General features: G+C 44.0%; 1 protein-coding gene across 2 annotated transcripts in view; it reads left to right on the top strand.

Annotated features, from left to right (window-relative positions):
* Positions 1–19,672, top strand: part of SORCS3 (sortilin related VPS10 domain containing receptor 3) — a 585,385-nt gene that overhangs the window by 489,870 nt on the left and 75,843 nt on the right. For both annotated transcript variants that reach the window (XM_004265871.4, XM_049696818.1), the window contains exons 10-13: positions 3,447–3,593; positions 5,158–5,260; positions 10,764–10,840; positions 13,775–13,866. In XM_004265871.4, coding sequence (XP_004265919.1) covers positions 3,447–3,593; positions 5,158–5,260; positions 10,764–10,840; positions 13,775–13,866 — 419 coding nt within the window. The remainder of the gene's footprint in view (positions 1–3,446; positions 3,594–5,157; positions 5,261–10,763; positions 10,841–13,774; positions 13,867–19,672) is intronic.

A 19,672-nucleotide genomic window follows, 5' to 3' on the forward strand; every position in this document is an offset into this window, starting at 1 on the left:
TATCATTTTGTATCCCCGCCAGAGATGTATGCGAGTTCTAGTTGCTTCACGTCTTTAACAACAGTTGGTATTATCAGTTGTGTGTGAGTGTGTGAGTGTGTGTGTGCACACACGTGTGTTTAGACATTCTTTTAGGGTCCTAGTGGCACCTCATGAGTTTCGTTTAAATTTCCTAATGACTAATTATCACGAGCTCACTATACTTGGATGCATAAAATGAAACTCTGAGCCATCCTTAGTGTTCTGGCCTCTTTGCTCATCTTATTGATGTTTTATTGCTTTCTGTGTCTCTAGTGCCTGCCCTCCACCCACTGCTTTATCATGACCTTACATTACCCTTCTTTGGACAGATGGACGGCTACTTGTAGACCCCGTGGGGACATTTTCCCCAACTGACCTTCATCGGCCCCTCACAACAGGTCCAACTCTAGGGACAGCCCAAGGCAAACCATGGTAATTGCTTTTCTCAGCAGAGCCCTGGCTTCCTTGTCCTGAGGGCATGGGGGTGAGCGACAGATGATTATGCCACCTGGACTCAGTGCTCTGCCAAGGGGCTGCTGTCAGTGTCCCTTTGCACCTCAAATTGATTCCCAGAGGGAAAGTGGGCCATGCAGGCCTGGGACCTTGTACGACCCTCTTCTCTGGGGACCACCTTGCAAGCTGGTACCTTTCTCCTTGAACTCTTGGGGCTAACAGCAGCAGCTATGCTGCTGATTTCAAACCACAGTGGGAAGAAGCATGTTTTTAAGTTGATCAGATTCCAAATACCTCCTTGGATGGAGAAGAGTTAAAATGTGTGTTTCATGCCCCAGTTCCTTTACATTGCATGTAGTGTTTCATGGAACTTTAGTGTCAGATATCTATGTAGCTGTGTGTGTACACATACATGCATATATGGGTATGAGTCTACTGGGCGCCAACAGAAATGTATTTCATACTTGGGTTGCAATCGAAAAGTTTGAAAGCTATTGGCCTAAGATATAGAAAACAAAGTGCCCTCCCAACTTATAGTCCATTTACACAAGAGATGAAGCCAAGAAGCAATTCAGCAATAACGTAAGGGCTTTGAAGAATCCAAATACAAGTGGGAAGTGTTTTATCTTTTTTTTTTTTTCCCCCAGACAGGCAGACAGGACTGAGATTGCTTTGGCATTAGGTGCAACTGCAGGAGAAACACCTTCAGAGGTGCAGATGGGTTCCTTCAGAATCTCTCCTTCTATATATTTTCAGTCTCCATTCTCCTGATTTTGCTCTCAGACTATGTGAGGCACACAGAAAATAGCCGTCTGAGTGGTGGAGTTCTTAGTGGGAATATGGTCATATAATATTGGCATATTATATTTTCCAAACGTGCTCATCCAGAAGAAGCAGCTAAGTGGCTAGTAATTCACGCTAGAATGTATCGAGCTAGGAGGCAGGGGATAATGGTGACAGACAGAAGTCTGATTCTGACCTGTATATGTTCTAGAAATTCGATATCAAGGCCCTGGGTACATGTTGGGGGCAGGCGGCTGGCTTAGGGGGAAGAGTTCTGTGGAATCATTATCTGGTGCTCCATCAGAAAAGACAGCAGCTCTGTATCTAAAGACAATAGCAAAGGGTCCCCATCAGGCAGAAGGTTCTAAGGAAACACAGATTCCATTTTCTGTGAGGAGTTATTGGTAATTGGGTTGGAGAGAAACAACTTTGCAGTTGGTTTTAAAGACCGAGGTGATCTGAGGGCCTCACAGCCCCTGGCTGAGTGTGTAAGGTGCCGGCCTTCCTGAAATGGCTCTGACTTCAAGCAGCAGGGAGGGTACCTCCGGGGAAGGGCATAACTCTGACAACGCTGCCCCTCTCCCCACCTTGGCTTCTGTCCTTACCCACCCTCTGTTCACATTAGGAAGCTAATCAGTTCCATCACTGGCCTTTTGTCAAATTCCCCTGGTGGTGTCCTTCCCAGATAACACTGTTCTCCTCCTGACATCCTCTGTCCATTTTTGTAGTTCTTTGTTGTTTTGTATTTGGGTTGGCATTCTCTATTCTCTTTCAAGGCCAGTCAGGTTACTTAAAAAAAAAGAAAAGCACTTCTCATTTCATCAGGTAAATTATGTCATTAAAAGAACTCACTTCTGTGAAATTCCTTCCTTTTGTTCCCACTGGCATCCTCTCAGAACTGCAGTAAACCTCAATTCATGATGACCCTCAAATAATGGGGATAAGTACAGTTAAAATTTTGAGATATCTGAGTGTAATCCAGAAAACCTGCCATTCTACCTCTTATTTATATATATTTAAACAATTTGAATTACGTTTCCTTTGGAAAATCCTGGCACTTGAACCAGAAGTCAAAGGAATGTTTCCTTGACATAGATTGGTGTCATTCTAAATATCTCTTCTGATTGCCCAGATGTAGGCATAGAAGAAATAAAAGTGAGTCAGATCTGTACTTACTCTCGAACGCTTCTGGATCATAAATGTCCTCATTCTCTGGCTACTTGGTTTGTGGCGATACTCTTCTTCCTTCAGAATATCAAGGGCGTGCAAATCCCAATACGTCGGAACTCTCGCAAGAGCGCTCTCCATTATCTGTTGTATCCTTTGCCAGCTGACTGAGGACAGAAAGGAAGGGAAGGGCTCTTTCAAAATGACCATTGGCTGAGACCCAAGATAATATGGGAATTATCCAAAGTCACCCAGTGATCTGGTGGCACAGCCAGTGACAGGGGCCAGGTCGCCAAGCTGGGTCATCTGCCCCGCAAATATCCACCTCACTCTTAATCAGGACACCTGGACTTCTCCCGTTACAGATTATACCTTGATGCCTTGAAAACCTGTCAACAAGCCCCTCCTGAGCAAAATCCCATGTTCTTTTATTTATTTATAATTTTTATTGAAGTATAGTTGATTTACAATGTTTTAAGTGTACAGCGAAGTGATTCAGTTATACATATATATGTATGTCTATATACATATATATATTCTTTTTCAGATTCTTTTCCATTATAGGTTATTACAAGATACTGAATATAGTTCCCTGTGCTCCACAGCAGGTCTTTGTTGTTTATCTATTTTATATATAGTAGCCTGTATCTGTTAATCCCAAATGTTCTCTAAAAGGAGTAACTCCTTCAGTTGTTATCAACCACTCCCACCCCAGAGGGAATGTTGATAGTTAATTAAGGATAAAGCCCTCTGAACAAAGTGCAGAGACCTGTAGAGTAGGGCAAAGCAGATGAATAATAGGGAAGTGGGACATCTGGTTTGTGGGGGTGGAGGGAGCAGAGATGAACTTAAACTTCTTTTGGAGACCACGTGGCACATGACATTTCTCACCATGTTCCTCCTCTTTTCTTCTGTTGTACCCCCACACGCTGTGGAAAATGCTGGGGCTTCTCCCAGGGCCTCTCCAAAACTATAGGCATTTTGGCCCAACGTTGTTCTCCATCTCTCGCCCTTTTTCCTAGGTAGCAGGTATCAAAGGGATATTCCTGGCAAACAAGAAGGTGGATGACCAAGTGAAGACCTACATCACTTACAACAAGGGCAGGGATTGGCGCCTCCTGCAAGCTCCAGACGTGGACCTGAGAGGAAGCCCAGTACACTGCCTGCTGGTCAGTCCCCCGGTCTCATGTGAGACCACAGGGCAGGCTGGGTACCTGGGGATGCTCCAGCGGGGGCTTTCTTCCATCAAGGAGGGCTTAGGATCTTGGCTGTGCTGAGCAGGGATGTCCTGCAGGTCCCAGGGCACTGACCTGTGGACTCAGACTGCCATATCACTTGGATGGAAAGTTCAGTTGAATTCCACAAACCTTTACTGAGAATATACTATGTGCTCCAACTCCTAGGAAGATAAAGAAACATCTTTATCTTTCTTATCTAAAGAAAGAGCCTGTGCCCAAGGGTCCCAGACAGAGCTCAGTAGTGGTAAATACCTTCTAAGCTGATGATGGTATGATACAGTGCTTGATGATAGATAAGTGCCTGATGGTGGGCAAGGTAAGCAAAATTTGCCTTGGAAGCCCAAGGAATGTCAGGCTGGTATGTCCACATGGGACAGAGTTAATCTCTCAGCATTCCCAGGGTTCCAGCTGTATGGAATATTGGGGTGGGCACCATGGAGGTGCAACTCCACGTGAGGAGGGAAGACAGATAATTAACAGTGAAATTCACAACTCTCAGTGCCCTCACAAAGAGGACCTATTTGAGAAAATTTTCTAAGGTCCCAGAAATGGTTATGTTTCCCCTTCGCAAAAAAGTTGCCTTTTGCAACTTACTGAACATTCTAGACATTATGTTAAAAACTGGGAATATAGTGGTAAATAGGATTAACAGGGCCTTTCCCCTTTTGTGGTTTTCAGTCCAGCTCCATGCTTCTGATTTGGGGTACTAGGAAGGTCAGAGACAGGTGCCTGCCTGTAGGCAAGAACTGGTCACAGCAAGAATTTTCTTTCCCCAAACCTTACCCATGGATTCATCCTATTACCTAATTTTCTCCTTTCCCCGATTTCACAATTCGTTTATTTTTATTTATTATATGGTGTCTATAAATCCCTAATCCTTTTCAAGAAACTCAAAAAGGGATAAATAAGTAACTGAATAAAGAGCACAAACTTATGAGTTTCAAATAATGGCTTCAAACATTTTAAGTAAAATTCAAAGTAAAATTATAAACAGGAACCAAATACATAAAGCAGAAACAGGGACCATCTGGTTGAAGAAGAGGGTAGAGGGCCTGAGACTGTCTCACTTACTTCCCCACTTCGTTGCTCCCAGTGGCCCGTTAGGGCTCCAAGAAGCAGAGCATGATGGCCAAGGCCAGTGATGGGAGAAGATCAGTGTCATCCTGTGGGAAGGAATGGTCTGGGAGGCTTCATAAGGCTGACCATGAACTGGACCTTGATGGATGGGGTAGGGGTGAGGAAGAGAGGGGAAGCCTACAATTGTGACAGGAACAGGGACAGGATGGGGCCTATGAATGGTGCTCAGGGCAGCTTCTGATGTGAACATATCAGCTGCTCAGGGAGAGATGACTTGTGCCCCAAACTAAGTGAGTGGCTCACATCCAATCCTTGCTGTTTCTGGAAGCTGAACACCTGGGAGCCCCATATCTGGTGGGGCAGGGGTGCATGTCAGGAGCTTCCTGGAATGAAGCCACTTTCTCCTCCTCTATTTTAGCCCTTCTGCTCCCTACATCTACACTTGCAGATCTCTGAAAATCCATATTCCTCAGGGAGAATCTCCAGCAAGGAGACGGCTCCAGGGCTCGTGGTGGCCACAGGTAAGGAAGACATTCCCTGGGCTTCTTCCTCACTGAGGGCTTCTGTAATATGTTACGACCTCTGTGGAATCATTTGAGCATCAGATAAAAGCTATGGGCACTCTTCCCAGAAAACAGGCAAGATCTGTGGGACTCCAAGGCCCATCTAATCACCCAGTAAAAGAGCTCCAGACACTTGCAACTTTTGGTAAATGCAACATCTCACATGGTCACAGGGCAGTACCCTGTGCTTAGCAAGAGGCCAGGGTTCCTCTCCAAGTAAACTGATAGATCAGAAAGGTTGTTTGTAATAGGGAATTCTCACTTTAAGAAAACGTGATACATGAACTTCCTAGCCGCCAAGTGTGCCTCGGGGTAGTGTTCATTTTGCACAGAGGACTCTTTACAAAGGGCTTCACCCCAGGGCTGTTCTTAATCAGGAGGTCTCTGGTGCATGTAAAGGTTTGTTTACACATGAGTAACCCGCTCGGCTGACAGCCTGGGGGAAAGGGCAGAAAAACTCCAATTTGTATTGTTGGAAGCACTGTCCACTGAACGCCTATCAGAAATGAAGATGAAACAACTCGGAGGTGAACATGAAAGTCTCTGGGGGAAAGTGCTCTGCTTAGCATGCATTTGATTTCCACACACCTTTGCAGGACTACGTTGATGGCATAAAGCAAGGCAGGCCTCTAATCTTCGAAGTTAGAGCTCTGCTGTGAGGCAGCTCTTTTTCTAATGAAAGCAGATAAATTCACAGCAACTTGCTGAGATGGTTTAGTCTGTTTTTTCTCATCAACCTGAAGCTCCAGCCGCTGGCGTTACTGCTCTCGTAGACGTGACTTTCTTCTCCAAGCCTCCAGCTGTATGAACTTTTTAGCACCACCAGTGACCGTCCACTCGAATCAGGTTGGCAGCTAGCATAGCCTTCTGACACCTCAGACTACTCCCCTCCGCCCGGTAGGAACTGGAGCAACCATATTTAACGCCACTGGCTTCAGGGAGCCCAGGACAGTGAGAGGTGAGGGCAGGCTCTATTGGTGTTCTCCTGGCTGGGGGGAGTGAACCCCACACACCATCATCCATGCTGATTGGACCTCCCAGCTCTGGGACTGCTGTGCTCTCTGCCTCTCCTCAAGGCCTATAGGAGACTCTGGACTGGAGTGGAAGGAACACTGAAAAACAGTAATCAATTATAAATAAATCAATTATAAAATATAAATGCTAGCTGTGTAGTCAGGCATGGTTCTGTGTGCCTTAACCACTCTGAACGTTGGTGTTTTCATTGCCAAAGTGGGAATAATAATACCAACATAACGGAATTGGAGTATTAAATGAAGCAGTGGATTTCAAGTGTTCAGAACAGTGCCTAAGACGTATCGAATACTCAATACATGTCACCTATTACCATTGTTAATGTTATAGAAATTTAGAACTGCTCTTCTTACACCAGGAGAATATGGTTTGCACATCTCCTTCAAGAGAATCCATAAATAATATGCGTTCACTCTGCATCCACGGAATGAATGAACGCACTCAGGACCCCTGTAGTCCTGCTCGCCAAGCTGACCTCTGACACTTACGAGCCTTATGCATTTGGCTTAGTTCCTTAACCTCAGAGCTTCATTTTCCTCATCTGCAAATGAAGTTATTTTTTTGTTTTTTTTTTTTGTTCCCTGCCTTGCGAGTGTGTTGTAAGAATTAGAGAGAATTAGAGATGGAAGGTCCCGCTGAGGGCTCAGAGCATAGTCAGGTAGGTTAGTTGTGGTTGTTACTACCTGAGACCATCACGTGCCTCGAAATTACTCTAGTGCTAAGTCTTTGTAAGCTAACAGACACATAGACATTAAGGATTGGATTCTGAAACTTTTCTGTCCATATACATGAGAATTTGCTAATTCCTTTTCCCTCCCTTTGTCACTCTTGTAACTTTGTATGGTGCTTTGCAGTGAGAGGACCATGACACAGCCGACGAGATCCTGATGGAAAGCCAGTGCTAGGGCACCGGCACATGCCTTCTCATTCCCAGCTTCTCCTTACCCTGCTTGCCAGCTCTCCCTGGAAGGCTGTTCGCTATCGGGAGAATAATTATGAAGTTATCCTAGGATGGCTTCATTGGCCTGAATGGAGCCTGTCTCTCCAGGATCCTTTTCCACATCCATGCGTTTCACCTGCCTTCAGGTGTCAGCGATCCTGGCCTCTCTCCTCTCCGCTCCTCACTGCGTCCTCCCACCTCTCACTGAGATGAGGGCTCCCGGAAGCTGTGGGGATGACAGGACATCCCCTGTCCTGTCCCTGTTGGAGGCTCCTGTTGAGGCCACATCTCACGAGGCAGATGGAATTCCAGTCTGGAGAGTCTGCCAATTGCTTTTAGCCATGAGAAGCGCTAGGGTCGGGCTTCCCTGGTGGCGCAGTGGTTGAGAGTCCACCTGCTGATGCAGGGGACACGGGTTTGTGCCCCGGTCCGGGAGGATCCCACATGCCGCGGAGCGGCTGGGCCCGTGAGCCATGGCCGCTGAGCCTGCACGTCCGGAGCCTGTGCTCCGCAACGGGAGAGGCCACAGCAGTGAGAGGCCCGCGTACCGCAAAAAAAAAAAAAAAAAGAAGCACTAGGGTTCTTACTATCCTTACCACTGTGGTTTCAAGCTAGTCGTCGAGGCCTCACATCCTCCCAGGGCCCTAAGGTGTGCAAAGCACTTTCCTAGCCTTGGTTGCACAACGGCCCTATGATGTGGAAAAGGCGATTACTCTTGTCCTCGATTTACAGCTGAAGGATGGAGGGCAGGGGGCAGGTGTTGTGCCCTCACTCACATTCCCTCTGGCTCCAGGTCTAGTCTGTCCAGTAGCCATTCATCCAGACGCAGCCCTGAGCCTCTTCACATGCCCGCTCCACAGCTACCCCAGGCTCCCTGCCATGCTTCCTGTACATTCTGAATGCTCGTACCCTTGTGCTGTCCCCTCCATGGAGGTACTTTCCTTTCCTGCAGTGGCTTGCGCACTGTCTGCTTCCCCCTGCACTTAATCACCCTCAGTGGGCATCAGTGGTGGTGAGAGAAGCTTCTCTAACCCCAGAGGATGTTAAAAGTTTCTCTCTCTCTCTCTCTGTCTCTCTCTCTTGGTCTCTCTCTCTCAGTCTGTCTCTCTCTTTCTTTCTTTCCTTTACGCATGTCTAACTAAGGAGCAGAGAAAGGTAGCCCTGGGAGGACATAGGGCTTAAAAGTGTGTTGTTTACACATGCCCCAAAGGGCAGCGGCACCTCTGTGATTTCCAAGCTAAGGTGTTGCTGAGAGGAGCTCCCCGTTTTCCATCCCTCTCCCCATTTCTCCCTCCTATCACATCACTTCAGCGGGGACCAGCTACCTCTCCCTCCAATCTGGCTAGAGGCCACCTTGGGAAGCCCCCCTCCAGTTCTGCTTTAGCCAGTGAGGCACATTATTCAGATCTTTCTTCTCTGACGCCATAACCCTGACTCCCCCTATCAGAGATTTCCTCCCCACAGGTCCACTTAGGGACTGAACATGTTCAAAGATCAGATCACCCTGGACCCCTCTCCTCTGTCCTTTCCTCTGGGAACTGACTTTCTAGTTCCTGTGATCAGCAGCATTTGTTTCAGGGGTCCTTTCAATTGACCCAAGATACTCCCAAAACAGTCTTCACTGGGAGCCTTGGATTCCACCACCACCACACCTCCAAAATCAATCTGGGTCAAGCTTTGAAAGAGAGGCTTAAGATGTAGGCAGAACCGGCTCCTGAAGAGGGCAAGAGGTGATGAGACAGAGCCTGAGAAGCCATGACAGGGCTGGCAGATTCCAGCTCTAGGGGGACTTTATACCCGCTTCCCCTTCTCTCTGCCACCCTTGGTAGACGTGACTAATAGATCACCGAACTCTATTCTGTTGAAACCAAATATGGCTTCAGGATCCTTCTTAGCACAGTGTCCCAGGCAGCCATCATTAAAAGACTCAAGTTGACATTTTCTGCCCCGTCCCTCTTTTCTTTCTTCATCTGTGTCTTCTAAAACCTGGATCTGAAGAGTGGAATTCCAAATTCCAGACACATCTCCTGAGAGCCGCTCACCGTGCCTGTCCCCACCCCACTGATACTGACTGCCTGAGCCCTGAGCCCCAGGGGTATTTTTGGAAGCCTGAGTGTCAAAACAAGTTGGCTAGCTGTGTGCTCCCTGATGCCGATGGGAGCTTGACAAGCTGTAGCCTGCCTTGAAATTCTCATCTTGAAGCATTAAATGTCAGCAGCTCCATTAACATTTTCATTATTGCATTTTTATTGTGCTCTTATTTAGGCTACTGTTGTGAAGGGAGCTAACATTCCCTTCATGCTATTTTTAAAGAAAACATATCAGCCTCAGTGGTAAATTCTTACATGTTTAGGGTACTTTTCCTGCTTCTCAAGACCCCCCCCCCAAATGCACATCAACATCAGAACATGATTCATTCATTTTTTTACTCATTCATTTGTTGCAGAGTTACTTATCGAGCAACTCACTTCTAAGTTTGGGGCACTGTTCTGGGCTCAGGGGCTGTGTGGGCAAACTTGGGCAATACAGATGGACTAGGAAATCTTAACCACTTTCTTTTTTTTTTTTTTTTTTTGCGGTACGCGGGCCTCTCACTGTCGTGGCCTCTCCTGTTGCGGAGCACAGGCTCCGGACGCGCAGGCTCAGCGGCCATGGCTCACGGGCCCAGCCGCTGTGCGGCACGTGGGATCTTCCCGGACCAGGGCACGAACCCGCGTCCCCTGCATCGGCAGGCGGACTCTCAACCACTGCGCCACCAGGGAAGCCCGACCACTTTCTTGTTTTTAATAAACATAACCACAAGGTGATGAAGTATTAATACAAGGGGAAGAAAAAGAAGGGGAGAGGAAGAAACGGTGTGAAGGGATAAAGTGTAGTCAGGCTGGGCATAAACCAGGTGACTTCTCCTGCCATGCTGGATGACCATGGTCTGCTGAATATTGTCATATTCTTTTGGGCACTGGATAATTTTCGTTACATAGTCTATACTAATGGATTACTCAACTGCCTGGCACTCAAGAAACATATTGGCAAGTTTACTTGGAAACACACACACACACACACACACACACACACTCACACTCACACACTCATACACACACCAGTTTTTCACAGGCTAAAGTTATACATGAGGAGGAAGGTGTTCCTAGAGGCAGCATGATAGTTTTCTCTTTGCCACCATCAAGATTAATTTTCAAGAGATTAATGGTATGAATGAGTCGTTCAAGAGGTCCAAGCTTATCCATATTTGGTCTTTGAGTGTTACCATTTAAAGATGCATCCCTGTCATATTATTTATTTATTCATTTTTTTTCCCGTGTTAGGTTATCTTCCTGCTGGGTTTTTGATATGGCATCAAAGACAGACTGTACGAATCTATTCTAAAAATAACTTGGAAAATCTTTACTCTCTGCTACCCCCTCACCCAACCCCAAGCACACGTCATCTGTAAACCGCCTGACAATTTCCAATGATCTGCTTCTGTTTCAGGCAACATTGGCGCAGAGCTCTCATATACTGATATCAACGTGTTCATCTCTTCCGATGGGGGCAACACATGGAGACAGGTAACTGGGAGATTCGGGGGCAGGGAGGAGCCATTTAGGGCAAGTTCAGCCAACATCTTTCTTATAGATTCTCAGGCTTGTTAGGACTTTTTGGGTGCAAAAAAACTGAAGCAGCTCTTCTATTTGGTCAATGTAGCTGGCAGATTAGATGGGCAATGGGAAGAGCTGGGCAGGGCATAAGAAAAACTGGGATTTTCCCAATTTGTTCATTCTTTCATTCAGCAACATGTATGGAACAGACCAGATGCGAATTACCATGCCGGTGTGAGTAGATGCAGCCAATAAAACAGTTTCTATCATTAATGTGCCACGGGGTCTTGGCAAGTAGGTGTCTTTACGTTTCTGGGTGTGTTTCTTTATCTACAAGAGGAAGGCGGTAGAATGCTAAGACCAGCAAAACCGTGGAAGTCTGTGATGGCTTCAGTATTATGTAGGCCATGTTTTATTAAGTATGAGACAGCTTAATAGTTACATGACCACATGAAAAATTAATTCCGTTTTACAAACTTTTTCTTGCAGCACTGTCCAATAGAACTTTGAACAGTGATGGAAATGTTCTGCATCTATACCGTCCCATGTGGCTAGTGAACACTTGCAATGTGGCTAGTGTGACAGAGGAAACGAATGTTTTATTTTAATCAATTTAAATTTAAATTGTCTCATGTGGCTACTATATTGGACAACACAGATTTATACAATGTCAACTGGGTGTCAGGTATAAACCTGAGGAGGCAGTTGAATACTTTGGAGTCCCTTTCCTCGTGGAGCTCAGAATTAAGCAGAGGAGACAAGTTCATAAATAACTAACTGTAGTTTAGAGCGGTTGCGTTATTTTAGTGGCATGATTTGCTTGCGGAGAAGAAGGAGGAATTGATTCTCCTTGGGGAAACTGGGAAAGGCTTCACAAGAAGAGGTGACATTTTACTAAGTCTTAAAGGTGAGAAGGTTTCTATCTGAGGAAGACGAAGAGCACTAAATGTCTTAGCAATGAAGGTGAAGCCACCATCTGAAATCTACTTGCACAAGCTTCTGTTTGGGTCCCTTAGTGAAGATTATCATCTCCATCACCAACATTATCATCGCCATCCCCATTGCCACCACTGTCACTACTACCACCCTCAAAAAAAAAAATTACCCAGGACCTACTAGACACAAGTCCTATATTAACTACCGTAAGGCCTACAACAAAGAATAAGTTAAGATTCCTGCCCACAAGGGGATCAAGTAGATGAGGAACAGACACATAAAATAAGACCATACGTTAAAAATATAACATACTCTCTTACAAGTGCCGAATGGGGTAGCAACTGGAATGTAAACTCTTCTGGTCTAGCAGCTCCCAACAGACAAACCATTGTCCCTCCAACACAAGAAATAGCTCACCTGGCCAGGTGGCCACGGTTACATTCTTTCCTTATGTTGTCACCAGTTTGATTTTCTTTTCTCTTTTCCCAAACAACTTAGGATTCCAGCTTCCACTACATTGCTGGACAGGGCAAGAGTTAGCCGTAGCCAGAATGATACAACAGAGAGGAAAGTGTGAAGAAAATAACTTCTCTCTCCTCCTCAGTGCCAAGAATCTTCTTGTAGTCCTTACCCTCAGACTTCAGTCCAGTGTTTCTGTTACGTGGCTTTGAGCTCTGGAGAGAAAAACTAGCATTACGGGCTCAGAGTCTGTGTTTATATCTGACATAGAAATGAATGTCCCTTAAGTCTTTTGTGCATTAACGCTCACCATTAGTGTGGGCATTTAAAGGCAAATATGAGAAATAAAACCAATTGAAAGGTTTAGGCCTGAGAGTCCATTTACTTTCCTCTGTGGTGTTCCCTAGGACATGTTTATAGGAGACACCACTCCTATTCTCTCCCTTTTAAGTCTACTTATACTTTCTTACTCCTTCTAGTACTTCTTACTTAACCCACCACCCGAACCTCTCCATCCAGGCTGTAAGAGCCACCATTAGTGGTTAAGAGCTAGAGGAAGTCTCCAGTTCCACTTTCATCTAGATGATCTAGAGGAGAGAACTGGTTCTCCGGTGGAGAAATATTCTTTCTGTCTTAGGTTGGAGACTTAAAAGTCATAAACTGTAGAAGTGTTGCTATCTGTGGGGTTAGGTCTAAACTAAGGCTCTGAGACTTGCTCATGGTAGGTGCCTAGTAAATGCCTGTGTAGATGGATGGATGGATCACTGAATGAGTGAATGAGTGAGTGGATGGGTGAATAGGTAATGGACAAATAAACCAAAGAATCAGTGACTCTGGGTCCGAGGAAGCATGGTATCCTAGTGAGCATTTAGAGTGAGGATGCCCTAGCACTAAACTTAAGTCTTCATCCAACTTGCATGGGAACTTAGGAGGTGGTGGCTAAGTCTGAGAACTCAGTCATCACGTAGATCATAATGTCTACAGGTCTAAAAGGAATTGTCCTTTAAGTTCATAGATAATTTATAAACATTATAAATGTTTATAAGACACCATTTATAACTTAGCAAACGTCTCATTTGAAAAGATGAGAAAGACACAGGCCATTTATAAATTAGCAAACGTCTCATTTGAAAAGATGAGAAAGAGAAAGCTGAGTAGTCAGTTACTCAGATGAAAAGAGGGGAAGTTTTTGAAGTCATGTTTTCCACTGAGTTGTCTAGCTGAGCATGCGTCTTGTTGCCTGAACCTCTGGTGGCACACTGGCTCACAGTACTAGGGGAAAGAGCCCTGGAAATGCCACTTGAGTAGCCGAGGGACAATTATTTGTTCTCTACAAGCCCATTTCCTCATCTATTAAATGGGGATGACATTACTTGCCAAACTTCCTGATAGGGTTGTTGGCAGGGGTGGAATCTAGATGAAACAATACATGTGAAAAACTTTGTAAACTGTCAAGCACTATGCAAATGTAAGGCGTTGCTGTGATTGTTATTGTTGTTGTTGTTCCAGATCTTTGATGAAGAGTACAATGTCTGGTTCCTAGACTGGGGTGGCGTCCTCGTGGCCATGAAACACACACCTCTGCCAGTCAGGCATTTGTGGTAAGGACAGCTCCCTACCCTATTAATGAGCAACGTTTTAGTGGAAAAGGTTGGAACAAGTTATTCTGCATGATTTTCTACCCATTGTACCCATTTCTTCATCCATTTCTTTATCCATCTATCCATTTGATGTACATTACATCATCCAACTCTTTGGTAACAGTAGCAGACCAGATGATTTAGATGGGGAATATATAATATATATATATTATATATAATGAATATAGTGGGGTGGTAGGAATGGGTGCTCAGATGAGCCAGAAATGAGCAGGAAGGGCCTTCAAGTTCAAGCAGCCAAGATTAACAGTCCAAAATACAGGAGCTGGACATTGCTGTAAGAAGAGGGTTAGGTGCATGTAGCAATACTAAGTTCAGTTCTAGACCAGTTGAAGTTGAGATATCTAGGAACATTCAAGCAGAGATGAAGCTTAGTTGTCAGATACATTCATCTGAAGGTCAGGAGAGAGGTCTGGGATGACACTTTAGATCTGGAGTCACTAGCCGTTAGGTGGTAGTTAAAGCCATGTCAGTAGGCTGCACGCCTCATGAAAGTGGGTACAAAAAGGAGAAAACAGGGACTCCTGTGGAATACTGTTGAATACCAACATGCAGAGCAGAGGAAGAAATTATAGGAGAGGCTAAGGAGAAATAGCCAAAAAAGATAAAAACACAGGAGAAGTGTTTTCATGGATGCTGAAGGAAGGGCTGATCAATAGCACCAAATTCTATAATCAGAATAGACTTTACGGAGTGAAAAACAATCTAGAATTAAGCAATGGAAGAGGTCATTGGTGATCTTTGTTAGGGTAGATTCACAAGAGAGGTGGGGTTGAAAGGTAGAGTGCAATATATGAATGAGTAGATGAATGAATGATAAAGAATGACATAAAGTAGAGACAATGTAGATGATTCTTCCCAAGAAAGTAGATTATGGAATGCAGTTGAGTGTATGTATGTAAGACCCTCCAGGGAAGACAAAGAGTTGAGTGAGAATATATTATGATGATGATTATAACGATGATGATGATGTTTTTGTTTTTGGCAGAGGATGGATAACTATCATGTATGTTTATATCCTGAAGGGAAAGAATTTCAGGCTTCAAATTCAGCAGAATGAACATTTGAAAGAGTGAATGTTTGGTAGTAGAGGGAATGCTGTCTAGAATACAGTTGTTGGGATTCACCATGGGCTGGAAGATGGATGCTGGCATAACTCCCAGGCCCTTGATTTTGGGAGACTAACCCTTTCAGAGTAAGAGTTTTACTTAGAAGCATCGGTTTGTAATCAGGAAAAGAAAAAATCAGCTTAGGATCCCCAGGTACCAAATTCAAGCTTCAGCCACCTTGGCAAGGATTTAAAGTTTCTCTTAGTTTGGCCAATTATTAAGTTAAAGCCGTTTGTAGAAAAAAAACAAAAACAAAACACACACACACACACAAACAGTGCCCTGCCAACTCAAGCATGAGCTTGAAGAAGTTCCTAATGTAATTGTTTATCATCCTTTTACTACTGCTTTTGTAATTTTTGGGTAGTATCAGAAGAGTGGAATGACTTGATAGTAATGATAGTCAGCATTTACTCAGGGATTATTAAATTCCAGGCACTGTTCTAGGCCCTTTCCATGAATTACCTAAGTTCCTTCTTGAAACCACCCTATGCATTTTCCTGTGGGTACTCTTTTTATCGTAGCATTAAATGCAGACATGCTAAATACTTTGCTCAGAGCTACACAGCTAGTACCTTGCAGCACCAAGTTGGGTTTCTATCATGGTTGCTCTTCTCTTTTACCTGCCGATTTTCCAGATACTTCAATGAGTACACAGAGGCTTATCACATGGTCTCTGTCCTCTGGGAGATCATAGTCAAGATAAGGAACTTAGTCCAAGCAGTGTCTACGAAAGGATGCTGACTGTGTGCATTGCTGGAATCCTGAGGCCGGATAGAGCCCCCCGCCGGTGTGTGAGGGGGTCTTTGTGCAGCAGGTGATGTGAGGGCTGATCCTTGATAAAAGGATTCCAGGACTAGGAGAAGTGATGGGAGGAAAGCCAAGGGAAGGGAAAACTCTGACCAAGCCTGGAATTCAGGAGATGTAGGGAGTACTCAGAAGACTGTATGTGGTTGGAATCAAGCATGTGAGTAAGTAATGGTGGGTAGGCCTCAGAAGAACTTAAATACCAGTTTAAGGGCTTCAGGTTGAATCTGTAGATAATTCCTTTTTTTTTTTTTTTTTTACATCTTTATTGGAGTATAATTGCTTTACAATGGTGTGTTAGTTTCTGCCTTATAACAAAGTGCATCAGTTATACATATACATATGTTCCCATATCTCTTCCCTCTTGTGTCTCCCTCCCTCCCACCCTCCCTTTATGTAGGTAATTCCTTCTACTACCGAGACCTCTCTCTCTGTGGTGAGAAGAGTTCTCTCTATTGAGGACTGAGTAGGACTTATACACTCAGGGAGGGCAGCTTGACTCTTAAGACAAGTTTGTTGTTTTTTAACCAAGAAAAGTAACATTCCCTAGTCATTATCATTGTGTTCTAAGCACCTCTATCTAAATCTCAATGACATAATTGATAAATTCCCTGCAGACAGATACAGCTGGCAGATTTCCTCCCCTTAAGTCCTGGGAGAAGAGGGTGGCAATCCCATCTTACCCTTGACTGTCACCCTCCTGCTCTCTCTCCTTCATGTGGTAGGGACTTAGCGCTCACTTCATGGTTGAATTTTAGAGACTTTTACACAAAAGTTGCCTTGTCCTAAAGAAAACAGGAGTTTGCTATTGTTGTTATTTCTTTTTGGTGACAGGAGAGGAGAGTACATTTGGCATGGAGCAGAGGAATAGAGAAAGTTTTGGCTTTGGCGAATCTTAGCATCCTTACATCTTGAGTATTCAGTCTGTTCTGCAGTGGTTTCTCTCCAGAGGCCTGATCACTTCTAGAAGGAGTACTTGTCTAGTCTGGATGGAAACCATCCAAGTTGGGAAAATCAGTATTCACTCAGGGATATGGAAGTAGGATCAAATCCTGCCTTTCAAAGCATTAATACAAAGTTTGAGTTTCCCCTTATTCCATGAAATATCTCTTTTGTTGGTAAAAAATATTTATTGAGCTCAGAAGAATAGCTGCCTCCCATTGAATTTCCTCTTATAATAGTCATGCTAATACTACCCTCCATTTGTTCACCTACTTCAGTTTACAAAGGATTCGAGATGATTTTTCAAACTAAGCTTTGGAAATAGAATTTTCTCCATTTAAAGGATGTTGATGCTGTCATTTCTCATAAATGCTACAAATGCTTCCCTGAACTTAGATACCACCCATGACTTCTGCTTACTTGCCTGTCTCTGAATGCCCTTCTCCGAAATAGTCCCTGTGACCGTTACGTGCTAGCTACTGAGTGTGTGTGCTAGCAAACAACAGTGGCACTTAACTCATTCAGGAATTCTTATTTTTTTTAATTTTATTATTTTTTAAACATCTTTATTGGAGTATAATTGCTTTACATTGTTGTGTTAGTTGCTGCTGTATAACAGAGTGGATCAGCTATACGTATATATATATCCCCATATCCCCTCCCTCTTGCATCTCCCTCCCACCCTCCCTATCCCACCCCTCTAGGTGGTCACAAAGCACCGAGCTGATCTCCCTGTGCATTTTGTGCTCATCTTTCGAGGCTAAGTAAGTGTTCTGTAGGGGCCTGACCTTATCATTATCATCAATGTTTCCTTATAAACTTCTTGACTAATTTTGTCTCTGGCTGGCTTATGAATTGCAAGCTTGTGAAACTCAAATGCAGTTTCTTCATCACCAGTAGCTTCTAATTAAGTTACAACCCTCAGGGTAAACACAGAGCTCATTTGAAGTGGAAGAAAGGTTAAGTGATCAGTTCATTGTTCTTTTCTGTAGTAGGTCTCAGACTCACCGACGTTATTTTGGCAGCATATACAAATGTATATATGTTTGCATAGGAAAAAGATACTGGCCTACCCACTCTCCCACAAGGGTATAGTGGCTCTCGAATTTAAATAATAGCTACATCGCCTTTCAGAGAAAATGAGAATCATAATTGAAAAGCTGGGGAAACGTTAGCTAGGCTAACAAGGCATGCTGTTTCCTATAAATTGAAGTGATAGGTAGCTAGATATGCATGAAGACAAAACAGCATACAAATGAACCCATCCATCTGTGACCGTGTACATTTAGATGCATTGAGATTAGAACCTAAGTGCTATTTCAGGGAAGCCCTCCATCCAGTATTACCAGTATTACCTTTGTACCTTGGAAGCATTAGAGTGAAATGAACAATGGCGCCCCATGGAATGCAGTGCTGTAATGAAACTCACAATAGACAGAGCTACTCACGGGAGGGTAAACTGGGGTCCTACTGTTTGCTTAGCCCTGACAAGCTGTCAGTGTCTCCTTTCAAAGGGAGGTTCTTGGAAACTAAAACCAACATCACCTGGCCATTCTTGTTCCTTTGCTCTTCTGTAAATGGTGGTGAACACTGGCATTCTGTTCGTAGAAACATTCACATGAAAACAATAGTTCCAGCCAATATGCGCCTCTGAGAGGCGAAAGTGCATGTGCTACTCTGAAGGACTTCTGTGTGGTTACAATGCCATCACCTCATGCTGTTGGGATAATAAAAAATAGAGCAGTGCACCCACCAAAAGGAGGAACATTGATCCTCATTGGCCATTATAACTCTATTTCTGTGCTAGAGTGTTCCGGGGAGGACTCTGATTGTTCTTGGAAGATTCTATTCCTTTTACTGGCTCTTACCTCAATATTATAAAGTCATCAATTCATGGAGTAAGGAAGGGTCTTGGAGTCTAGTCTAGTTTCACACATACTACAGCAGATACCTCTGTGACACCTAAGAGTGACACCCCACTTCACCAGGACGGCACAGAGCTGACCAATTTGAGTGAGTTTCCACCCTGTATGTTGGCTTTAGTTGTTAGGAAGATTGTTTTGTGCTGAGCAATAACGAATCTACTTGTAATTTCTGTCCATCAGTCCTTGTTCTGCTGCCCAGACCTATGCAGAGTAAGTCAGCTCCAGAAATGCATGCGATTTTTAGAGTCCTACACCTATAAAGGACCTCAAGAGATGGCTGTGTCTAGGCTTTCTAAGTTCTGGGAAATGATCAGATACACAGTTCAAGACAGATTGCATGCATTTGTTCATTTATTTCTCACATATTCATTGAGCCTATACTATTTATCCAGCACTAGTAGAGGGGCTGGGATATACCAAAGGACAAGACAAAGTACTTGGGAGCTTACACTCTTGTTCAAATATTTGACTTTCCTTTTTAGAACAATTATGAGAATAGAAATCTTTTTTTACCTTATTCTATCTGTATTGTTTAATTGATATTTTCATGCATTTATCCACATTCTCTCTGATTTCATTCGCAGATGTTACCCCTTTTCAGTAGGCAGCAATAGCTCCAGATCGTTGAACTGTTTTGTGTGTTGAACTATTTGGAAGCTTTCTTACTAAAAAAGTTAAAAGGTGATGGTAAATGATTCAGCTCTTATTCTTCTTTCCCCTAAGCTATCTTCAGATCATATAACCTGTTTCTAGAACAACTTGTTTCTTACTTTTAATCGCATTGATTGTCAGTTTTCTACAATGATTGAAACTGAACGTAGTATTGAGGACCTGGTGGAAGGATAATTTCTTTTATTATTCATGCTCCCTGTCTGTGAACACATGCTAGACTCACGGTGCCTTTGATTATCACAGTAGGGACACTGCTGGAATATATTTACCTTGTGATTAACAATCACCTCGGTT

The sequence above is a fragment of the Orcinus orca genome, chromosome 14 (assembly GCF_937001465.1).
Source record: "Orcinus orca chromosome 14, mOrcOrc1.1, whole genome shotgun sequence".
Taxonomy (NCBI): Eukaryota; Metazoa; Chordata; class Mammalia; order Artiodactyla; family Delphinidae; genus Orcinus; species Orcinus orca.